We start from the raw sequence: 23625 nt of genomic DNA, 5'->3' as shown, positions 1-23625 counted from the left end.
GGTGGCTTAGTCGTTAAGCAACTGCCTTCAGCTCCGGTCATGCCAGGGTCCTGGGATCCAGCCCCACATCAGGCTCCCTGCTCAGCGGGAAGCCTACTTCTCCCTCCCCACTCACCCCCCTTGTGTTTCCTCTCTGGCTGTCTCTCTGTCAAATAAATAAAATCTTTAAAAAAAAAGTAAACTAGACACCCAACCTGGGGCTTGAACTCACGACCCCAAGATCAAGAATGGCACGTTCTATGGACTGAACCAGTCAGGCACCCTGATAACCTGTACCCCTTATATAAATGTGGTGATATAGCACTTACCTCTCTGGTCCTCTTCCCGAAAGCACTTAACCCCTGTGTAACCACAAGGAAAAAATCAAGCAAACTGAAATTGTGATATATTATACAAAATACCTGACCAGTACTTCTCAAAAGTGTCAAGGGCATCAAAAACAGAGAAAGTGAGAAATTGTCACAGCCAAAAAGAGCCTATGGAGACAAGATGACTAAATATAAGGTGGTAACCTGGATAGGATCCTGGAACAGGAAAAAGGCATTAGGGAAAAACTGAGGGAATTTAATAGGTACTTTGGTAAATAATAATGTATTATTTGGTCAGTATTTGTTCACTATGACAAATGCATCATACTAATTTAAGATGTTAATAGAGAATATTGTGTAGGGGTATACAGAAACTCTGTACTATCTTTACAATAATTCTGTAAGTCATTAACTTCTAAAATAAAAGTTCAGGGTGCCTGGGTGGCTCAGTGGGTTAAGGCGCTGCCTCCAGCTCGGGTCATGATCTCAGGGTCCTGGGATCGAGTCCCGCATCGGCCTCTCTGCTCAGCGGGGAGCCCTCTTTCTCTCTCTCTCTGCCTGCCTCTCTGCCTACTTGTTATCTCTGTCAAATAAATAAATAAAATCTTAAAAAAAAATAAAAGTTCATTCAAAAAACACTAAAAGCATATTAAAGGCTAATGAAGAGCTGGGGGTGGGCAGGGCAAGGGGGAATCACATAGGTAGATGGATCTGTTGAAATGGTAAGGCAGGGCTTAACAGGAACTTCCTGAGAGACAATTCCTCCTAAGAAAAAAGTGTCAGCAGACATGAGATTAACAGGTGAGAATAGCACAGCATCTGGTCACTCAGATTTTTCTGGCTCAACCTCCAGCATCTAAATCCAGTGGAGATGGCACTGTATGCAAAAACAGACTGACAAAAATTCTGGAAAGGAGTGTTTTTAAAAAACTTTATAAAATATCAACACCCAATGACAATTGGGTACTACCCACCTGAATTAGGGTAACTCTGCTGTAGGTAGAGAATTCTCCACCTTTCTGTTGAGACAGTGTTGCTTTAGTTCATCATGGTCTCCAGACCACCAGTAGCTGTGGAAGCTTCCGGCGATTACAGAGCTCCTGAGAAGGGGCACAGTGCCCAAGAGACATGGCATTACCCAGGGGACAGTGGCACCCACATTTTATCTGACTTCTTCCTGAGACCTCTCATACCTCCCCTAAACATTTGGAAGAATTCTGGTTCTGCCACTGCAAGGCAAAGGGTAGGAGCCAGCCCAACACAGGTCATACTCATTACTTCATCTATCTTCTCCATGACCCTGGAAGGCAAGTTTTACCCCATTTAACAGATGACAAGGCTGTTTGTTACAGCAATGGATCTGTAGTATCGGCCAGGTTGAGTCTCCCAGCTTCCAGTCTCAAACATGAGTTTTAAGAAACATTTTATACCCTGAACAAGAATTTTTGGTGTCTCCACTACATTCATGAGCTAACTAAATAGTTCTTTTGATTGCTTGGCATATATTGTTTTCATGATGAAAGTAATCAGTGTTTTTTAAGGAGAAAACATACAATGAACAAAAAAGAACAACAAAAAAATCACCTTCAAATAACCAGGACATAGCTTTCAGAGTTTTCTCTGTACATAGATCACTAGGTAAATGCCTTTGTAGTTTTACAAAAATGGACTGATGCCATATATATGGTTCAACAAACTTTTTTCTTTTTAATTTTACAGTATGCCAGAAACATTTTTCCATGCAATGGACAAAAGTCTGCTACTGAAACATTGAAGGCTGCAGTTAGGTACAAGAGTGATAGCTAAAGTATTAGTATAAGGTTAAAGCACAGGGCCTAGGCAAATGCCTGCCAGGGGCACTACACAAAAGGAATGTCTTCAAAGCCCCTCTGTGGGGCCCTGCATCCACCCCTGAGTTCCCTTGGGCCCCTTGGGTGGAAGGGATCCTGTAAACTTTTCTGCATCCACATAAACCCCCCCAATTTCTGTCTGGTTTTCTTCACCTCATCCTCTACCCGGGCCATCTCGTCAAATTCTCTTATCATCTCCTCATTGCTCAAATGCATATCATGTATGGCCTCCTTATATTCCTTGAGACACTGAGCCAGCCCCTTGTTGGTTTTTCTTTTAGCCTTCCTGGGTACATCATCCCCAGCTGGGCGCTTTCCTGCAACCCTTGGTTCGATGGCTGGCTTTTCTTCTTTTGGCTTCTCCTCATTCACTGGCTTTCCCTCATTTACTGGTTTTCCTTCTTCTTTTGGCTTTCCCTCACTCACTGCTTTTCCTTCTTTTGGTTTTCCCTCATTCACTGGTTTTCCTTCTTCTTTTGGCATTCCCTCACCCACTGGTTTTCCTTCCTCATGGGACTTTCCCTCACTTACTGGTTTTCCGTCTTCTGGATTTCCCTCGTTCACTGGCTTTGACACGATTACCGGCTTTCCCTCGCTCTCCGGCATTGCCTCCATCCCGGGCATTGCCTCGCTCACCGGCACTGTCTCCATCACCGGCATTGCCTCCCTCTCCGGCTCTCCCTCGCTCACCGGCATTGCCTCCCTCTCCGGCTCTCCCTCGCTCACCGGCATTGCCTCCCTCTCCGGCTCTCCCTCGCTCACCGGCATTGCCTCCCTCTCTGGCTTTCCCTCGCTCACTGGCATTGCCTCCCTCTCCGGCTCTCCCTCGCTCACGGGCATTGCCTCCATCACCGGCACTGCCTCGCTCTCCGGCTCTCCCTCGCTCACGGGCATTGCCTCCATCACCGGCACTGCCTCCCTCTCCGGCTCTCCCTCGCTCACCGGCATTGCCTCCCTCTCCGGCTTTCCCTCGCTCACCGGCATTGCCTCCCTCTCCGGCTCTCCCTCGCTCACCGGCATTGCCTCCATCACCGGCACTGCCTCGCTCTCCGGCTCTCCCTCGCTCACGGGCATTGCCTCCATCACCGGCACTGCCTCGCTCTCCGGCTCTCCCTCGCTCACGGGCATTGCCTCCATCACCGGCACTGCCTCGCTCTCCGGCTCTCCCTCGCTCACCGGCATTGCCTCCATCACCGGCACTGCCTCGCTCTCCGGCTCTCCCTCGCTCACCGGCATTGCCTCCATCACCGGCACTGCCTCGCTCTCCGGCTCTCCCTCGCTCACCGGCATTGCCTCCATCACCGGCATTGCCTCGCTCTCTGGCATTCCCTCGCTCACCGGCACTGCCTCCATTACCCGCACTGCCTCGCTCTCCGGCTCTCCCTCGCTCTCCGGCTCTCCCTCGCTCTCAGGTTCTTCCTCGCTCTCCGGCTCTTCCTCACTCTCCGGCTCTTCCTCGCTCTCCGGCTCTTCCTCGCTCTCCGGCTCTCCATATTTTGGCTTTGTCATACTCTCTGGCTTTAGTATGAACTCATCTTCTGTCATTGTCCCTTTTTCTAACTTTTCCTTGTTTTTCAGAGTACAGGCTACTTCCGGCTTTCCCGCATCCTGTGACTGTTCTTTGTATTCCATCTTTTCTTCGTTCTCAGTCATCCCATCATTTTCACTGCAGAGTTTTTCCATGTTGAGATTTCCCCCTCCTTCTCCTGTCCTGGGGTGGGGAGGAGACAAAGGGGAGACAAGGGAAACTGAGGGCTTGGGGTGGAATGCAGGTCCGAATAGTACAGGCATCTCTCCACTTGTCAGGGTTCCCCTGACCTGGGCCGGCTTTTAAGTGTGCTTTCTGCCCATCCTCTCCCCTCACACATGGGAGCCAACCATTTCTCCGGCAAGCCCTGACATTTTCTCTACGTTTGCTCAGCACGACAGCGTGTGTATAAATGCGTTTGGAGCAGGGAACTGACGCCCCATATTTTGCTGGTACTGTACCCCCCACACTCCCCACCCCTTTGGGTCCCTGCCCAGAGACGCCCCTCCTTCACTGACCTGCAGGGATTCTGAACAGATTCCTCCTCCTTTTCTAGCCTTGCAGAGTGCTGAGAACCGACACGCAGACCTGCAAACAAACAGGAGACAGGGGCTGCGCGTTTGGGTGGATGCACAGGGACTCAGCCCCTTTCCCGAATCCTGGCCCTCCTCATCCAACGTTTCCCTCCCCCACCTCCTCCGCCCCCCGCACCCTAGCCGCCATTTCTTTTCACGCCTCCAGAGCCAGACCAGGATGTTTTCCAAACTAATTTTGGATCTCTGCGTCCGTCTCCCCAGAGGCAAGTCGCCTCCCCACCCCTGAAGTCAACTTTTTTTCTCTACGCATAGAGTGGTAAAGAGGGTTTACTTCCACGGTCTCGCTAGCGGGGCGCCCCCCAGTTCACCAGCTCCGGCTCCAAAATGGACGGAGGGCAGCGAGAAGGAGGTGCGGGAGAAAGGGGACACGGATACTAGGGGTGTCCGCTCTGCCCACCCTCCGCCGATTGGTCGCTAGCTCCCCCTTTGCCATTTTCCCACCCCCATCTCTAGCTATACTCCTGCCAGCTTCCCTCAACCCGGACCCCATCCCCACCCTTTTTCTTCTCCGTGTTCGTGCCTCACCCCCATTCCAGGGTTATGCAGGAGGCGACGAAGGCCCTCACACTGACCTCAAAGAACCTGGAGCAACAATTAGGAGCTTGCAGACCGCTCCGGATCCAACCGCAGGGGAAGAGGGCGGGCTCCCAAACTGGTGCCCACATCTGCGCCCCGACGATCACGTGAGCGTCGCGTCACCCGAGCTCGCTCCCCTCCCCCTCTCTCTCCGCCGCCCCGCCCACCAGCCGGCGTCTGCCAGTTAGTCACCCCACCGCTCTCTGGAGCGCTTCCCTTCTGACCTCTTTGGGCCCTTTTGTCCTTTTTCTCTTCTTGAGGTGGTCGAAGGAATAATTTTAATAAAAACCACAGAGGCTTTTTTTCATGGGTTGGGCGGTCGGGGGAGGAGTCTTGACCAGTTGCTCTTAATTTCCATTGAAAGGACTAGAGCCAGCCAATGAAATCGTATGAATGTGAACTTTCATGTGGTACATAGAATATTGCCCTTTATTTTTTATTTTAATTTTTTAAAGTTGTATTTATTTATCTTAGGGCGGAGGGGCAGAGAAAGGGAGAGAGAGAATATCCAGCAGACTCCCCGTTGAGCTCTGCCCATGCAGGGCTTCATCCCACCATTCTGAAATCAGGACCTGAGCAAAAATCAAGAGTCTGAGGCTTAACGGACTGAGTCATCCAGGCGCCCCAGAATACTGCACTTTAGAAAAAATTAGAAAAAAATGTTCCTCTCAAGATAAATTTGTTCCTTTTTTCTGACATGTGCAAACATTAATTTTCTAATTATTTAAATCTTAAAATCATATTTGAAGCAGAATAAAGGAATGGTTAATTTTTTTTATAAGCGAGCTACTAAATATACAACGGACAATGACCTGACCATACATGACAATAGAACTGGGGACCCACAACCTCTGCAGCAAGCAGCCCAGGAAGCCAAACCCTAGCCCCTGAAGCAATCTTCAGGACTTGATCATTGACTGCCAGCCTCCCTATTTTTGCCCCCCCCAATACGAGAAATCGAAATATACTCCCCAAACCAAACCATATAAAGTGTGCCCCTTTTAGTTAGCCTGCTTCCAGCTTCCCCATATGCCAACAGCCTCCAATCAGAGAATACTTAAAGTCTTCTCTTTTGTTGGAGCTAAAGCTTTTCCACTCCCCAGAGACATTCAGTCTCTGTCAAACGCAAGTAATGGTGGCCAAGTCCCTTGTTATAACAAGTTCTGAATTAGTAGTCTATGTTTAAGTTTTTGTGTGGGAGGCCTTTAAAAAATAACAGACATGAACAACTAAGGAAACATTGATAGATTTGACTACCTGAAAATGTGTACCAATTTCTTTCTTTAAAACAGTAGTATCATTTTCACTATTTTAAAAAGGATTTTATTTATTTATTTGACAAGAAGAGAGACAGCGAGAGAGGGAACACAAGCAGGGGGAGTGGGAGAGGGAGAAGCAGTCTTCCCACTGAGCAGGGAGCCCAATGCAGGGCTCAATCCTAGGACCCTGGGATCATGACCTGAGGAGAAGGTAGACACTTAATGGCTGAGCCACCCAGGCACCCTGTGTACCAATTTCTTAAGGGATTGGGGACACATGCACTTTTCCCTGCTCTAGTTGAGTGGAATGGTAAAAAAAAATATTCTGAAAAGTAAGCTGGTAAATTGTTTTAAAATAAAAATATTTGGGGTATCTGGGGGGCTCAGTGGGTTAAGCCTCTGCCTTCATCTCATGTCATGATCTGGGGGTCCTGGGATTGAGCCCTGCATAGAGCCTGCATCGAGCAGGCATGGAGACCTGCATCAGGCTCCCTGTTGTGTGGGGTGCCTGCTTCCCCCCTCTCTCTGCCTGCTGCTCTGCCTACTTGTGATCTCTCTCTCTGTCAAATAAACAAATAAAAACCTAAAAAAATTTGATATTTTGGTTCAGTAATTTCACTTCTAATAATTACCCATGGAGAGAATTAATAATGTGCTAAACTATAATCTTATTTTTTTAAATGCTTTATATTTTAAAAATTCCTATAATAATTGTTTATTATGCATTATACTTTGTTAGAACTGGGGCTACAGTATTTATTATGTAGGCTTTGTTTATAATGGAAGAAATGGAATATCACAATTGTCCATCATACAGATTTAGTTGCATAATCTCCTTTTTTTTTTCCTAAAGATTTTATTTATTTATTTGACAGAGATCACAAGTAGTCAGAGAGGCAGGCAGAGAGAGAGGAGGAAACAGGCTCCCGGTGGAGCAGAAAGCCTGATTGTGGGCTCCATTCCAGGATCCTGGGATCATGACCTGAGCCTAAGATGGAGGCTTTGACCCACTGAGCCACCCAGGTGCCCCTGCCTAATCTTCTTAGTACATTTGTTTACCCTGGTTATCCTTGGATATTTGGTTAAGAAAAATAATTAAAATGTTGGGTTCTCAATACGCAGTAGAAATTATTAACTATTTATGATCCCCAATTACTATAGGTAGTGGGACACAAGAGATAGTCACAGGATGTGTTATTGCCCTCTAGAGAATGCCACCTATGTGCCAGTAACTGTGTTAGCTACTTTATCTTACCTGGTGTAGAATTCATTTACTTATTTATTTTTCTTTTTTTCCTAAGATTTTATTTATTTAGTTGACAGAGAGAAAAAACAAGTAGGCAGAGTGGCAAGTAGAGGGAGAGGGAGAAACAGGCTCCCCACTGAGCAGAGAGCCTGATATGGGGCTCGATTCCAGACCCTGGGATCATAACCTGAGCCGAAGGCAGACGCTTAACCGACTGAGCCACAGGCATCCCCAGAATTCATTTATACCTGATAAAGGAACTCACACTTCAAGGAAGCAGAATGATTTATAAAGCTATATGCTTAACTCAGCATGGAATTGGAATAAGCATAGCAGGAGGAATAAAACACAGAGATCCCACAACATACCCAAGTATAAAGGTTTTTAGTATCTGATAAGAATCGATCTCTGGTCGGTACAGAAAAATAGGTTATTATGGAAATTACCTTTGTATAATTAAATAGTTAAAGAAAAAGGAAGATCCTTATTTTCTGACCTACAATCAAGTTCTTATAGGCAAGTACAATGAAATAAAAGGCATCCAGATTATAAAGAAAGAAAAACTTCCTTTATGTGCAGATGGCTTGACCTTGTATACAGAAAATCCCAAGAAATCCACTAAAGAACTGAGAACTAATAAATGAGTTCAGATCAATATATAAAAATCAATTGTATTTCTATACGCTAGGAATGAACAATTTGAAATTGAAAGTAAAACATTTCCATTTAAAATAGCATCAAAAAGAATAAAATACTTGGAAATAAACTTATTAAAAAATCTAAGACTTGTACACTGAAAGCTATAAAATTATGTTCAAAGAAATTAAAGAATACTTAAATAAAGGGAAAGATATCTTATATTCATAGATTGGAAGACCTAATATGTTAAGATGGGTAACATTTCCCAAATTGATCTACAGATTCATCACAATCTTTGTCAAAATCTCAGCTGCTTTGTTTGTAGAAATGTACTAGCTGATCCCAAAATTCACATGCAAATGCAACAAACCCGGAATAGACAAAACATCTTAAAAAAGAAGGGCAAAGTTGGAGGTCTCACACTTCCAGATTTCAAAACTTACTATAAAATTATAGGAATCAAGACAATGTGGTACTGGCATAAGGGCTTATAAACCAATGAAATAGAATTTAGAATCCAGACATGAACCTTCACATTTATAGTCATGGATTGTCAACCAGAGTCCAAAGAAAATTCCATGGTGAAAGAATGCTCTTTTCAATAAATGCTGCTGAGACAACATGCAGATATGAATTTGGACCTCCACCTCATACCACATAGAAAACTTAACTCAAAAATAAATCAAAGTTCTGGGCGTACCTGACTGTCTCAGTCAATAGAGCATGCAACTCTGGATCTCAGGGTCCTGAGTTCAAGCCCCACTTTGAGCATACAGCTTACTTAAAAAAATTAAATCAAAGTCCTACATGTAAAAGCTGAAACTATTAAGCTCTTAGAAGAAAACAGAGATGTAATTCTTCATGACCTTGGATTAGGCAATTGTCTCTTAGATATGACACGAAAATCTCAGACAATAAAAGAAATATAGATAAATGGGATTCCATCAAAATGTAAAATTTTTGTAATTCAAAGGACAACATCAAGAAAGTGAAAAGACAACCCACAGAATGGAAGGCAATTTTTGAAAATAATATATCTGATAAGGGACTTATATTCAGACTGTATAAGAAACTGTTGCAACTTGATAAGGAAACAAATAACCCAATTTTACTTTAGGGATTTTGAGGCCTTTAAAAATTGAAACATATTTGAACTATAACATCACTTAAATTTAAGGTGTACAACACATTGATTTAATAAAGTATATATTATACTATGATTGCCACTGTGGTGATAATTAACACCTCTATCATGTAACATAATTATCATTTCTTATTAGTGGTTGGAATAATTGCAATCTGGCCTCTTAGTAAGTTTAATGATTATAATCTAACATTATTGTCTATATTCACTGTACTGTGCATTAGATCTCTAGGACTTAATTACTATTCATTGTAAGTTTGTAGCCTTAGACAACATCTGTCCTATCTGCTTACCTCTTAGGCCCTAGGAAGCACCATTTTACTCTCTATTTTTACAAGTTTGGCTGTTTTAGATTCTACATATAAGTGACATTGTACAGTATTTGTCTTTCTCTGACTTGTCTCACTTGACATAATGTCCTCAAGATCTATCCATGTTGTCACAAATGGCAGAATGTCCTTTCTCAGGGATGAATAATACTACGTCTTCTTCTTTTTGTTTTTTTTTTTTTACTACATATTCTCTATCCCATTCATTTTCTGCACAGAAAAAGAAACAACCAACAAAAAGAAAAAAAACAGCCTACAGAATGTGAAAAAATATTTGCAAACCATCCATTAGATAAGGGGTTAATATCCAAAATATATATAGAACTAATATACCCAAAATATATAAAGAACTCATACTATTCAAAAACAAAGAAACTCAAACAATCCTATTTAAAAATGAACAGAGGAACTAAATAGATATTTTCCCAAAGAAAATGTCCAAATGGCTAATAGATACATGAAAAGACGCTCAGCATCACTAACCATCAGGGAAATGCAAATCAAAACCCCAATGAGATATCACCTCACACCTGTTAGAATGGCTATCATCAGGAAGAGAAGAGATAAGTGTTGGTGAGGATGTGGAGAAAAGACTTGTACACTATTGATATAGAAAGGTAAATCAGTTCAACCACTATGGAAAACAATGTGTTAGTTCCTCAAATGTTTTCTAGAAAATTAAAAATAGACTAGCATATGATTCAGCAATTCCACTTCTGGGTATATACCTGAAGAAAATGAAAATGGGATATTAAAGAGATATCTGCACTCACTTGTGTATCACAGCATTATTCACAATAGCCAAGATATGGAAACATCCTAAGTACCCATCAACTCAATTTTGAAATGAGGAAAGGATCTGAATATATACTTATGCAAAGAAAATATACAAATGGCCAATAAGCACAATGTGTTCAATGTCATTAGCCATCAGGGAAATGCAATTCTAAACACAATGAGATAACACTTCATACTCATAAAAAGACAAATAACAGCACGTGTTGACAAAATATGTAGAGAAATAGGAACCATCACACTCTGATGGCGGAAATGTCAAATGGTGCAGGCACTGTAGGAACCAGGTGGTGGGTAATAGGGAGGGCACATACTGCATGGAGCACTGGGTGTGATGCCAAAACAATGAACACTGTTATGCTGTAAATAAACAAATAAAAAAAAAGAAAATGGTAAAAGAACCCAGTCACAAAAGACTACATACAGTGATTTCACTTATATGGGGACTTTAAGAAACAAAGCAAATGAACAACAACAAAAAAAACAACAACAAAGAAAAAAAGAGAGACACAAAAAAGAAAAAAAAAACACCCAGAGCCCTTTTAAGATTTTTTATTTATTTATGCAAGAGAGAGTGAGCGAGAGAGCACATCAGCAGGGACAAGGGGAGAGAGAGAAGGAGATTCCCTGCTAAGCAGGAAACCTGACGCTGGGCTTGATCCCAGGACTCTGGGATCATGACCTGAGCCTAAGGCAGGTGCTTAACTGACTGAGCCACGCAGGTGGCTGTGGACCCTTAAATATATGGGACAAACTGGTCGTTACCAGAGAGGAGATAGGTGGGAACAGGTGAAGGAGGTTAAGAGTACGTTATCATAATGAGCACTGAGTAATATATAAAATTGCTTAATCACTATATTATACATCTGAAACTAATATAGCAATTGTACTTCATTACACTGGAGATAAATAGATTAGATAGATAGATAGATAGATAGATAGATAGATAGATAGATAATTATAACCTCCCAGGCACTCCACACTAAAAAAAAAATAAGACGACATATGGTATGATTCCATTAATGTGAAACATCTAGACTAGGCATATTCTTAGAGACAGAAAGATTAATAGTTGCTTAGGGCTTGGTTGGAATGATGAATAATACACTTTCTTTTTGGGGTGATGAAAATGTTCTAAGATAGATTGTGGTGATGATGGCACAACTCTGAATAACTAAAAACCAATGAGTCGTGCACTCTAAATGGATAAATTATATGCTATGAGAATCAAAGCTGTTATAAAAATCTGTCATAATTTTGGTGATTTCAAAGTATTTTATTCTATAGATTTTCTATCCAACAGGTCGAATTCAGCTCACATAATTTTTTTCTCTATTAGAGATGTTTTTGTATTTATATATTGGTGCATTTCTCTGGTCATTTTCTTTGGATTTATTCTTTTTTAAAAAGTAAACGCTAAAAAATAAAATAAAATAAAATAAACTCTACCCCCGATATGGGGCTTGAAGTCATTACCCAGAGATCAAGAGTTGCATAATCTACCAACTCAGCCAAACAGGCACCCCATCTTTGGATTTATTCTAAGAAATTGAATTGGAAGATCTAAAGTTATGAAAAATTTAAGGTTTCTTGATACACATAGCTAAAATTTAACTAGTTATTAATTATAAAAATTTCGGGGGGGCACCTGGGTGGCTCAGTTAAGCATCTGACTCTTGATTTGGGCTCAGATCATGATCTCAGAGTCCTAAGATTGAGTCCTGTGTGGGACTCATCGTTCAGTGAGCAGTCTGCTTCCCCTTCCCTCTACCCCTTCCCCTGCTTGTGCACTCTCTTTCTCTCTCTAAAATAAATAACTAAATCTTCTAAAAGTTTTCAGAAAACATAAACCTATATAATGTAGAAAACAGATCTGCATGTTATGTATTAAATTTTTTCTATGCTTATTTCATACACATAATTTCTATATTTAGTGGAAGTATATCATATATATTGTAGGACTACTTGATTCTTCCACTTAAAAGTATATCTTCAGGAAGGAAAAAATGAAAGAAGATGGGATCGGAAGGGAGACAAATCATAAGAGACTCTTTTTTTAAAATATTTTATTTATTTGACAGAGAGAAATCACAACTAGGCAGAGAGGCAGGCAGAGAGAGAGGAAGAAGCAAGCTCCCTGCAGAGCAGAGAGCCCGATGCGGGGCTCCATCCCAAGACCCTGGGATCATGACCTGAGCTGAAGGCAGAGGCTTTAACCCACTGAGCCACCCAGGCGCCCCCCGTAAGAGACTCTTAATCTCACAAAACAAACTGAGGGGTGCTGGTGGGTGAAGGGGTAGGGGGAGGGTGGTGGGGTTATAGACATTGGGGAGGGTATGTGCTATGGTGAGTGCTGTGAAACGTGTTAACCCTGATGATTCACAGACCTGTACCCCTGGGGCAAATATTACATTATATGTTAATAAAAATAATTTTTAAAAAGTATATCTTCAGCACATTTGCATGTCAGTATACATGGAACTACCTATGTATTTCAATTGTTGCATGTGATTCTACTCTTTAGATTTATCACATTTTATTTAATCAAAGCCCTATTTATATTTAAAATGTTCCATACTTTCATTATTAACATTGCTCCAATGAATACACACACACATAAAGATAGCCTTTTCAAAGAAAGAACTTTAAGCCATAGAAAAAAAGAACTTGGAGTGCCTGGGTAAATCAGTCGATTAAGCATCTGCATTTGGCTCAGGTCATGATCCCAGAGTCCTGGGATTGGGCCCTGCAATGGGCTCTCTGCTCAGCAGGAAGCTTGCTTCTCCCTCTCCTCCCCATGCTCTCTCTCATCTCTCTCTCTCTCTCAAATAACTAAATAAAATCCTAAAACAAAGAAAAATAGAACTGCATTTTGTGAGTCAGCTTAATTTCTATCATACTAATTACTGCTGCTTTAAAAGGCCCATGTTTGTCAATATGACATATAGATGTTTTTCAAAGTTATCTGTCATATTGGTCCCACAGACATTGTATTATGTAAAAATTCATTTTAAGAACTTGAATCCAGGGGCGCCTGGGTGGCTCAGTTGGTTAAGCGACTGCCTTCAGCTCAGGTCATGATCCTGGAGTCTCGGGATCAAGTCCCTCATCGGGCTCCTAGCTCTACAGGGAGTCTGCTTCTCTCTCTGACCTTCCCCTTTCTCATACTCTCACTAACTCTCTCTCAAATAAATAAAATATTAAAAAAAAAGAACTTGAATCCATTAGGATATGTGTGTGGGGGGAGTGCATATGTGTGTGTGCGGTGCATGTGTGTGTGTGCCCACTGTGGATGTCTTGCATTTGTAATTTCAGATATCAAATGAGAGCACTAGGAGAATAACATTAAAATGCACCATAGGGATGCCTGGGTGACTCAGTCAGTTGAGCGGCGGCCTTCAGACCAGGTCATGATCTCCGAGTCCTGGATGGAGTCCTTGCTCAGTGGAGAGCCTGCTTCTCCCTCTGCCTGCTGCCCCCCTTGCTTGTGCTCTCACTCTCTCTCACTCTATCTCAAATATGTAAAATCTTAAAAAAAAATAAAATGTACCATAATTGGGCTGCGGATGGGACACTTAGAGTGGAAGTGTGAGAGATACCTATGAAATCTGGGGAAGAAAAAGGAAGACGAAGTTTGATGATGAAGACCAGAGTGGGATTTGAGTACATCTGATTATTCCTATGAGTGGATGATTGAGGTAAAAATTACCTAGTAAGCAATCATGATGTAATGTTGTGGTTATTTTTTTTTTAAGATTTTATTTATTTGTCAGAGAGAGAGTACACAAGGAGGCAGAGAGGCAGGCAGAGGCAGAGAGAAAAGCAGGCTCCCTGCTGAGCCAGGAGCTGGATGCGGGACTCCCAGGACCCGAGATCATGACCTGAGCCGAAGACAGTGGCTTAACCCACTGAGCCACTCAGGCGTCCCAATGCTGTGGTAATTGAGATGAAATGAGGGAATGGCTACTGCTTCACTGACAAATTATACGCATCAACACGGGGAAAATAGCAGTAATAGGACAGGCACATACAAATCAAACTTTTTCAATGCTATTCATATTGTGAAATTCTTTGAAAAGCATAAGCAAGGACCCCAACTCAGTAGGCACATGTCTAAATCTGAAAGTTCAAGAAACAACACATATTCAGGACCCTTTCCAACGGAAGCTGCTACTCTTAACTCATTCAGTTTTATCTGACTTTGTTCTTTTCAGGTTATAAACTTTCATTCTTGAAAGGTCAGAACTTAATTATTTACAACATTATCGGTATTATGGAGCATCCAACTGAAGCAACCACATACGATTCTGAGTCAGCCTCTGATGGACCTGCAGCCTCTGAGCCACAGCCCTTGGCCCTCCTATATATGAGGAGGTGTCTCAAGATGAGCCAATACATGTCTTCCTTGGTTATTCCATCTGGGAGATTGAGGGGGAAGCGCCTCTGATTCTTTCTTTCTTTCTTTCTTTCTTTCTTTTCTTTAACGAGCTCAACCTGTTTGTTATTAAATTCAACAGAAATAAAGACACTCAGTCAGATTGCTATTGAGGCTTGTAAATGCTTCTTTCAATCTCTGTGTTTATGCTGTTGTGGGAGGCTAACAGTTTATGGATCAGCACCAGCCCAGTGGGCACATTTTGAGTAGCAATGTGATGGAAGATGAAGCAACTTGCCTGAAGGATGCTGGGTGTGAGCATCTGAGGAGGAGCTCAAACCCAGGGCTTCTCACTCCAGGTGCAGAGAGACTTGCTCCTCCTGCAAGCCTGTCACTGCATCCACCTGAAGCCTGTCTTCCCTTATAGCCATGGACAGAAGGAGATCCCTGAGGTGGGTAGCAGTCCTTCAGACACAGCAACAGAGACATCACTGTCCCTTCTCCCCATCTCCCCCACTATAGGCAACCACTGTTTCTGTTTTGGGTCTCTGCAGATTTGCCTGTTCCGGACATTTCATAAGAATGGAGTCATGCAATTCGTAGTGTTTTCTGACTGGCCCCTTTCCCTTGCATCATTATGCAAGGTTTGTCCATGTTGCAGCTTGTATCAGTCCTTCATTCGTTTTTATGGCTGAATAATATTCCGTTCATACCACATCTGTTTATCCATTCATCAGTTGCTGGCCATTTGGGTTTTCCCAACTTTTGGGGGATTATAAACAATGCTACTATAACTATTCTTTTATAAGTTTTTATGTGGACATAGATTTTCATTTCTCGTAGGTATATATTTCAGAAGGAATTTTTGGGTTACATGTTAACTCTATGTTTAAACTTTTGAGGAGCTGTCAGACTGGTTTACACAGTGGCTGCACAATTTTACTTTCCCATCAGCAATAAATGAGAGTCTCATTTTCTCCTCATCCTTGATAACACTTTGCTATTATTGGTGTTTTTGACTGTAGCCATCCTAGTGGGTGTGAAGTGATATCTTACTGTAGTTTTGATTTGCATTCCCAGTGACTAATGATGCTGAACATCTTTTCATGTGCTTAGTGGACATTTGTATATCGTATTTGGAAAAATGTGCGCTCAGATACTTTGTCAGTTATTTCATTTGGTTATTTGTTACTTTATTACTGAGTTGTAAGTATTCTTTATATGTTGTAGATACAAGTCCCTTATCAGATATATAAACATGTACTTGTAAACATTTCCTTTATATCCTCACTGACACTTAATATTTCTTGTCTTTTTAATTCTGGCCATTATGAATGAAGTAAGGTGATATCTCATTGTGATTTTGATTTGCATTTCTCTGATGATGAGTGATGTTGAGCATCTTTTCTTGTCTGTATTGGTCATCTGTATGTATTTTTTGGAAAAATAGTTATTCAGGTCCTCTGCCCATTTTAAATCAGATTATTCGTGGTTTTTTTTTTTTTTTCTGTTACATTTTATAAGTTCTTTATATATTTTGGATACTAACCCCTTCTTGGATATATTGTTTGAAAATATCTTCTTGCATTCAGTTGGTTGCCTTTTTGTTTTGTTGATGGTTTCCTTCACTCTACAAAAGTTTTTTTTTTAATTTTGAGATAATCTTGATAGTTTATTTTTGCTTAAGAGATGTATCTAGAATATTACTATAGCTTATGTCAAAGAAATTACTGCTTATGTCCTCTTCTAGGAGTTTTATGGTTTTAGGTTTTACATTTAGGTTTGTAATCCATTTTGAATTAATTTTGTGTGTGGTGTAAAAAAGTGGTCCAGTTTCATTCTTTTGAATGCAGCTGTTCAGTTTTCCTGGTAACACTTATTGAATAAACTGTCTTTTCTCCATTTTATATTTTTGCCTCTTTTGTCATAGATTAACTGATGATATAAGTGTGGGTTTGATAGATGAATGAATAAAGAAAATCTGGTATATATACAGTGGGATATTACTTAGCTATAAAAAAGGGATGAAAGTTTGTCATTTGTAAGAACATGGATGGACCTTGAGGGTATTATGACTAGTGAAATAAGTCCAGCTGAGAAAGATAAATTCACTCATATGTGTAATCTAAACAGCAAAACAAATGAATAAACAAACAAAAAGCAGAATCAGATCTATAAATACAGAGAACAAACTGATGGTTGTCAGAGGGGAGGAGGTAGGGGGGTGACAAAATGGTTGAAGAGGAGTGGGAGATAGAGACTTACAGTTTTGGAATGAATAAGTCATGGGAATAAAAAATATGACATAGGGAATATAGTTGATGGTTTGTTATTTTTTTAGTTAATGGTTTTATAATAGCATTGTTTGGTGACAGATGGTAGGTACACTTGTGGTAAGCATAGCATAAGGTATAGAGTTGTTGAATCACTCTGTTGTACGCCTGAAACTAATGTATCATTGTGTGTCAACTATATACAAATAAAAATAAATAAATAAAATGCCCCTCTCCTCATGACTTTTTTCTGAGGTATGTATTTTTCATATTAATTTACAATTTAGCTTTATATGCTATAATGGGTATTTTATTTTGTTTTAAATTAATTAAAATAAATATACTAAAATTCTCCATTTTGATATTAATACAGTAAATTTTGATAGATGTGACCCACATAAAAAAAATTTAAACTCCATAATTTTTAAATCTTAAAGTGCTCTGAGACCAGAACTGCTCCAGGTAATGTTTGCAGTATAATCATATCACTTGGAAATAACTGGCCTCTTTTTCAGTGGTTTTTCTGCGGGACGAGATGGGTATGCCTTCCCTGCCCTGTAAGATAAAGTTCATTTGCATATTTTTAGTCTGGGAATTATTTCCACTGCTCTAAGTTGTCTAAAGCTAGAGAGAGACACAGCGAGAAACAGTACACAAGCAGGGGGAATGGGAGAGGGAGAAGCAGACTCCCCACTGAGCTGAGAGCCATACATGGGCCTGGACCCTTAACCATCTGAGCCACCCAGGTGAACCTGTATGTTTAATTTTTGAGGAAACACCATAATGTTTTCTTTAATAGCTGTACCATTTTACTTTCCCATAAACAAAGCACAAGGTTTCCAATTTATTCACATCCTCAACAATAATTGTTATTTTCTGGTTTTTTTTTTTTGATAATGTCATTTTAATGGGTATGAAGTGTTAGCTCATTATGGTTCTGATTTGCATATCCCCCATGATTTGTAATGTACATCTTTTCATGTGTTTGTTGGTCATCCATATATTTTCTTTTTTTCCTAAAGTTTTTAAAGACTAGCACCCTCTTGATTACTTCCTTTGCTGCACAGTTTTTAAGTTTGATGTAGTCTCATTTGTCTATTTTTGTTTTTGGTGCCATCTCTAAGAAATAATTGCCAAATCTGTGTCATAAAAATACTCTCCTATGTTTTCTTCTCGGAGTTTTATAATATCAAGTCCTAAATTTAGGTCTCAGGTCCATTCTGAATTAATTTTTGTATGTGGTATATGGTAGAAGTCTAACTTCATTTTTTTCATCTGGATACCCAGTTTTCCCAGAACAATTTGTTGAAAAGACTATTCTTTTCTTATTGAATAGTTTTGCCATTCATGTCAAAAATCAATTGATCATATGTGTGAAGGTCTATTTCTGAGTTCTTTGTTCTATTCCATTGATCTAAAGGTCTGTCTATATGCCCACACCACACTGTTTTGATCACTGTAGCTTTACAAAGTTTTAAAATCAGGAAGTGTGAGACCTCCAACTTTTTTTTCCAGAATATTTTGATTCTTCAGGGTCCCTTGAGATTCCATATGAATTTTAGGATAAATTTTTCTATTTCTGCAAGAACTATCATTGGAATTTTGATAGGGATTTCATCAATCTGTAGTTCGCTTTGGGTAGTATTGACATCTTAGCAATATTAAGTCTTCCAAACTTGATTTTTATGTATTGGTTTCAAATCCTACAACTTTGCTGAATTAGTTTATTAGTTCTAACAGGTTTTTTGTGAAATCCTTAGGTTTTTCTACATATTGGAGCATGTCATCTGTGAGGAGATGATCTTACGTCTTCCTTTCCAATTTGGGTGCTTTTAATTTATTTTTCTTACCTAACTGTCATGGATGGAAATTTCAATACTATGTTGAACTGAAGTCGTGAAAGTGGGCAAACTTTTCTTGTTCCTGATCTTAGACGAAAGGTTTTATTTAGTCTTTCACCATTGAGTATGATGTTAGTTGTGGGTTTTTCACAATGTAGTTTTAAAAACCTCTTATTATTTATTTACCTATCCTAAGGCTAGCAAGAAAGCCAAGAGACTATCTCCCTCAAACTTCACCTACAAGGTGTATAAATTGGCAAAATTCTTTTCTCAAGGTTACCAAACTATCTCAGAGTTCCTGACCAGACTATAAGGCCAAGTTCCTTTCTCATCTAAAAGACTGGAGACCCTCTCAGCCAAGTATCAAACCAGTTTTCTTCAGTGGGTTCTTTAGAGTCAACCTTAATGCTCTAACTACAGCAGGCCATACCCAATTAAATGAATATCATTCTCAAATATGGTATCTCAGGCAAGGCCTTAGTTACATAACCAAAGTTTCTAATTATATCCTGTTAAAAATGAGCACACAATTTTTTGGCTGGTCTCCAGAGCATTTATTCTTTCCCAGTAGAGAGGGTATAAGGGTCCAGTGGTCTGAGGGATCCAGGCCCCTACATATACCACATGAAGCCATAGTTGGCATTGAGGATCTCCTTGTTCATGTATAGCCCATGAGCTCACCCATCATGGGTGTCACCCAGTGCCCTGTGTAGAAGACAGACTTGCCCACGTCCCAGTCAGGCACATCCTTCATGATGATGGCCTCCTTCTCCAGACTCTCCTGAAGCATCATCAGGACCCTCCTATCCTCCTCTGCTTGCAACAGTGGCATCAGCATTCAGTTATCAGCATGCAGTCCTCTAAATCCTTAATTTGCAGTCTCCTGCTTTCCTGGTTCCACTTCGTCATGCTATAGTATCCTAAGAGCAATGTCCCAATGCCCACAGCAAACACCCTGTCATCTGACAGGTTCTACTTGTAGACGATGGAGCCATAGGGCACCCCCACCCCACTGGCAACAGACAGGGGCATGTTCTATTTCACCTTCATTGTTACCATGCTCCAAGGAGTACATGTTATTACTGAATCTGTGCAAATCATTACATTGTAATTAAAAGTAAGAAGACCCAATTAGGGTTTGTAAATTCTACATAGGGTTGGGGGTCAGTGAGACAAAAAGTCATTTACAAATGTTTTATTTCAATTTACAAATGATGTGGAACACAGAGGCAGAGGAAAATCATTAAAATTCCTTACCTCCTGACAAGCCCTTGAAATAGGCAGAGTGGCTCTCCTCTAGGGACTCAACTGCCCTCATCTTGAGGTTTTGCTAAAGACAATCCTGGCCTGACCGGCCCCCTACTCCAACAGGTCCAACCAGGATCCTGTAAGTCTATTTTAACAATTCCTTTAGGAAACTTTATCTCTAAACCTCCAAGATAGTGTCAAGAATCATTCCCAAGCATATGGCCCACTGATATACATCTAAAGGGTCTCACGAGAAGATTTTTATTATTGGTAATAAATAACCTTTCTCCCAACAATAGCTAGCCCCTCAAGGTCCTGGAGACCTTGATTCCAAAATTCCTTAGAGACTTACATCATCCCTAATTCCCTTTGTCCTCGCCTACCGCCCAGTCCACCCCTACTCTGCCTTTAAAAACTCTGAATGTAATCTGGTTTGGGGTCCATGTCCTTACTCTGCTGTGTCGGGTATACTTGGGCCCAAGCTTAAGCTTGTCAAATAAACCCTCGTGTGATTGCATCGGTGTTGGCTCCTTGGTGGTCTCTCGGACATGAAAACTAAGGCATAACACAAATGCAGTACATGGTAAATTGTTATGGGTTGTAGGTAGTGTCAGAAAGATCTAGGGCCACATTGTATATCCAGAATATAGATGAAAACAGTATCAATAGTATTCTAAACAAAAACTACAGTCATCCCTCACCAGGTCATTTAGTCCTATATAGTTAACTCTTGTTCTGCTGGATCTTGGGTTAGTAGTCTCATGGACCCATCTGTTTCTGAACTAAAAATACATCCTGGAAGTCAGGACTCAGTCCATTGGTATGGTTTAAGTTGCTGAAGCAAAGATTTCAGAAGTCCATATCCACAAATGTACTCTTTCAAGTGTCAGTAGGCTAAAAATACCTCGCATAGTCCTTTTTTTGGGAAAGAGCTCCTTTCTAGCACCACAACAATTTTGCATGTATCCACATTGGCCTTGTAGCCTAGACTCGAACATCAGCTCATCTGAGTCACTGAAGAATGCCTTTTGTTGGTTTTCCAGATCTTGAGAGCATGGAAGCCTTCTGAGAAGCTGTTACCATAGCATTGCCCACTTGCCTCCTTACCTAGCAGATTATCCTAAGAGTTTTTTGTTGCCTCCTGGATTCTGATGAGGTGTGAATCTTTCTGCCTCTCTCTTTTGAGGTACAGCTATAGGCTATAAAACTGTTGAGCTTCAGGACAGTATTGACTCCCCAGAAATAGGGTGTCCTATAATCCATTTGCAGTTTTCTGGCCATTTTTGCATTTTTTCCCAATGCTAGGGACAAGGAGAGCTGTTACCTGCAGCTACTCAATCTTTTAATATCTATGTAAGAATGCACTGTCTGAATCTTAAAGGAGCTCACTCACTGTTTTCTTTACTAAGCATATTTTCATCCTCTTTGTATTGAAATAGATTTCTGCCGTGCTCTGAAGCAGTCCCTTTTTACTGAAGACATAAACTCTCACCTACAGCTGATTTCAGAGTCTTTGGGCAAGCATCAGAGTAAAACAAAGCCTATTTATAGATATGACACTTTGATTTATAATAAGAAATATGTATTTGTTTTTTATCTCTGTTTCTGGCACAGAGCTCCTAAAACCCTTGGAATTTCCTAAGTGCAGAGTGCAATAATAATATCTTTTGTTATGTTAATGAGGCAACCTGGCAAGACTTGAGAAGGGTGGGCTGGTTGGTAGGGGAACTTATCTTGTGATTAGAGTTGGAACTTTCTGTCCCACCCCAAATCACCCTTAGGGGAAGGGAGAGGGACTGGAGATAGAGTTGGTGGCTCCATCATTAGGGCAAGAGATTCTTGATCTTGGGGCTGTGAGTTCAAACTCCACATTGTGCGTAGAGATTACCGAAAAAAAAAAAAAACTTAAAAGGTAACTAACAGTTAATGATTTAATCAATCATGCTTACATAATGAAGCCTCCATAAAAACCCAAGATAGGGCCCAGAGTTGTTTGGGTTGGTGAACACACAGAGATTTGAAAATGGTGGAGCACTTGGAGATGGTACCAAAGCTCTGCACCCTTTTCTCTATACCTTCCCTTATGCATCTCTTCTATCTGGCTGTTCCTGAGTTATATCCTTTTATAATAAACCAGTAATCTAGTAAGTACAATGAGTAAGTAAAATAAGTAAATAAAATGTTTCTCTGAGTTCTGTGAGCCAGTGTAGCAAATTAATTAAACCCAAGGAGGGGCTGGTTGGAACCTCCAAATCTGTAGCTTATCAGTCAGAAGAATAGGTGACAGCCTGGACTTGAGATTGATGTCTGAAGTGGAGTGGTGGTGGCTATCTACTCCAGGTAGTTAGGGTCAGAATTGAATTGAAATGTAGGACATCCAGCAGGTGCTGGAGAATTGTTTCATGGTATGGAAAAAACATGGGAGTTGGAGTCAGAATTGTAGTAGATGACAGAGCTTAAATAGCTGTCATTAACTCATTTTATTTTTTAAACTATTTTATTTCTTTATTTTAGAGAGAGAAAGAGCATGAATAGGGCAAGGGGCAGAGAAAGAGGGAGTGAGGGAATCCCAAGCAGACTCTGGGCTGAGTGTGGAGACTGACGTGGGGCTCCATTCCAGGACTCTGAGATCAGGACTCGAGCCAAAACTAAGAGTTGGACGCTCAACTGACTGAGTCACCCAGGTGCCCCTGTGGTTAATTTATGATGGTAATTTGCTAAAGTGAAAAAGCTGAGGAGCTTATAACAAGAATAATACAATTGACAAGGAAATTTTATTTCTGTGGCATACAAAACAATGACAACAAAGACAATTCACAAAGTCTTAGACAAAATGTGTTTAAGGATCATTATTATGCATATTTTCAATGAAGACAATGAATGTTATATCTGATTTGCAAAAAATAGATGAACATAATATTTATAAAGAAACAAAATTTCAAGATTTATAATAATCCAGGGTACCTGGGTAGCTCAATAGGTTAAATGTCTGACTCTCGATTTCAGCTCAGGTCTTGATCTCAGGGTTGTGAGATAGAGAGCCCATGTCAGGCTTCACCCTGGTTGCAGAGCCTGCTTGGGATTCTCTCTCTCCTTTTCCCTCTGCCCCTTCCCCATACCCATACTCCCACTTTTGCACACATTCCCTCTCTCTCCCTCTCTCTTAAAAAAAAAGATATATAATAATCCCAGGACAGGGATGCCTGGGTGGCTCAGTTGGTTAAGCTGCTGCCTTCAGCTCAGGTCATGATCCCAGGGTCCTAGGATCGAGTCCCACACTGGGCTTCTTACTCAGCAGGAAGCCTGCTTCTCTCTCTGCCTCTGTCTGCCACTCTGCCTGCTTGTGCTCAATCTCTGTATCTCTCTCTGAGAGATAAATAAATAAATAAAATCTTAAAAAAAATCCCAGGACATAACATACACAATACACCATGAATATACCAAGCATGCAGTAAAAACATACACCAAGGGAATGTCAAATAGGGAGAGAGATTTAGTAAGTCTAGAGTAGGTCCTAAACATCTATATTTTAATAAAACTTCATAGGAAAGTCTTTACATTCCTCACTATATGTGAAGCCCAATGCTTAGTTCCCGAACCTGTTTTGAAAGCGTAAGC

General features: G+C 40.8%; 1 protein-coding gene across 12 annotated transcripts; it reads right to left on the bottom strand.

Annotated features, from left to right (window-relative positions):
• Positions 1-1990: 1990 nt before the first annotated feature.
• Positions 1991-4956, bottom strand: LOC123935243 (retinitis pigmentosa 1-like 1 protein). 12 transcript variants are annotated; one of them, XM_045995828.1, is made up of 5 exons: positions 4855-4956; positions 4205-4274; positions 2966-3869; positions 2786-2929; positions 1991-2749 (listed from the first exon to the last, which is right to left on the bottom strand). In XM_045995828.1, the coding sequence occupies exons 3-5, from the start codon at positions 3839-3841 to the stop codon at positions 2168-2170; spliced, it is 1602 nt and encodes a 533-aa protein (XP_045851784.1). In that variant the 5' UTR covers positions 3842-3869; positions 4205-4274; positions 4855-4956; the 3' UTR covers positions 1991-2167. The 12 variants fall into 12 exon arrangements, with proteins under 12 accessions (XP_045851784.1, XP_045851787.1, XP_045851785.1 ...); XM_045995831.1 differs by having other exon boundaries at positions 1991-2929; positions 2966-3181; positions 3254-3869; XM_045995829.1 differs by having other exon boundaries at positions 1991-2929; positions 2966-3451; positions 3488-3869.
• Positions 4957-23625: the final 18669 nt, after the last annotated feature.

The sequence above is a fragment of the Meles meles genome, chromosome X, assembly GCF_922984935.1.
Source record: "Meles meles chromosome X, mMelMel3.1 paternal haplotype, whole genome shotgun sequence".
NCBI lineage: Eukaryota > Metazoa > Chordata > Mammalia > Carnivora > Mustelidae > Meles > Meles meles.
Note: the sequence above shows the minus strand (reverse complement) of the source record. Positions and strands in the feature narration are given on the sequence as shown.

What these genes read in the sequence shown, in the direction of transcription:
- LOC123935243 (XM_045995822.1), bottom strand. Translation starts at nt 3,841, where the DNA reads ATGGAAAAACTCTGCAGTGAAAATGATGGGATGACTGAGAACGAAGAA. An exon ending in AGGGAGAGCCGGAGAGGGAG is followed by an intron (nt 2,930 to 2,965) that starts GCAATGCCAGTG and finishes CCAGAGAGGGAG; the next exon opens with GCAATGCCGGTGAGCGAGGG.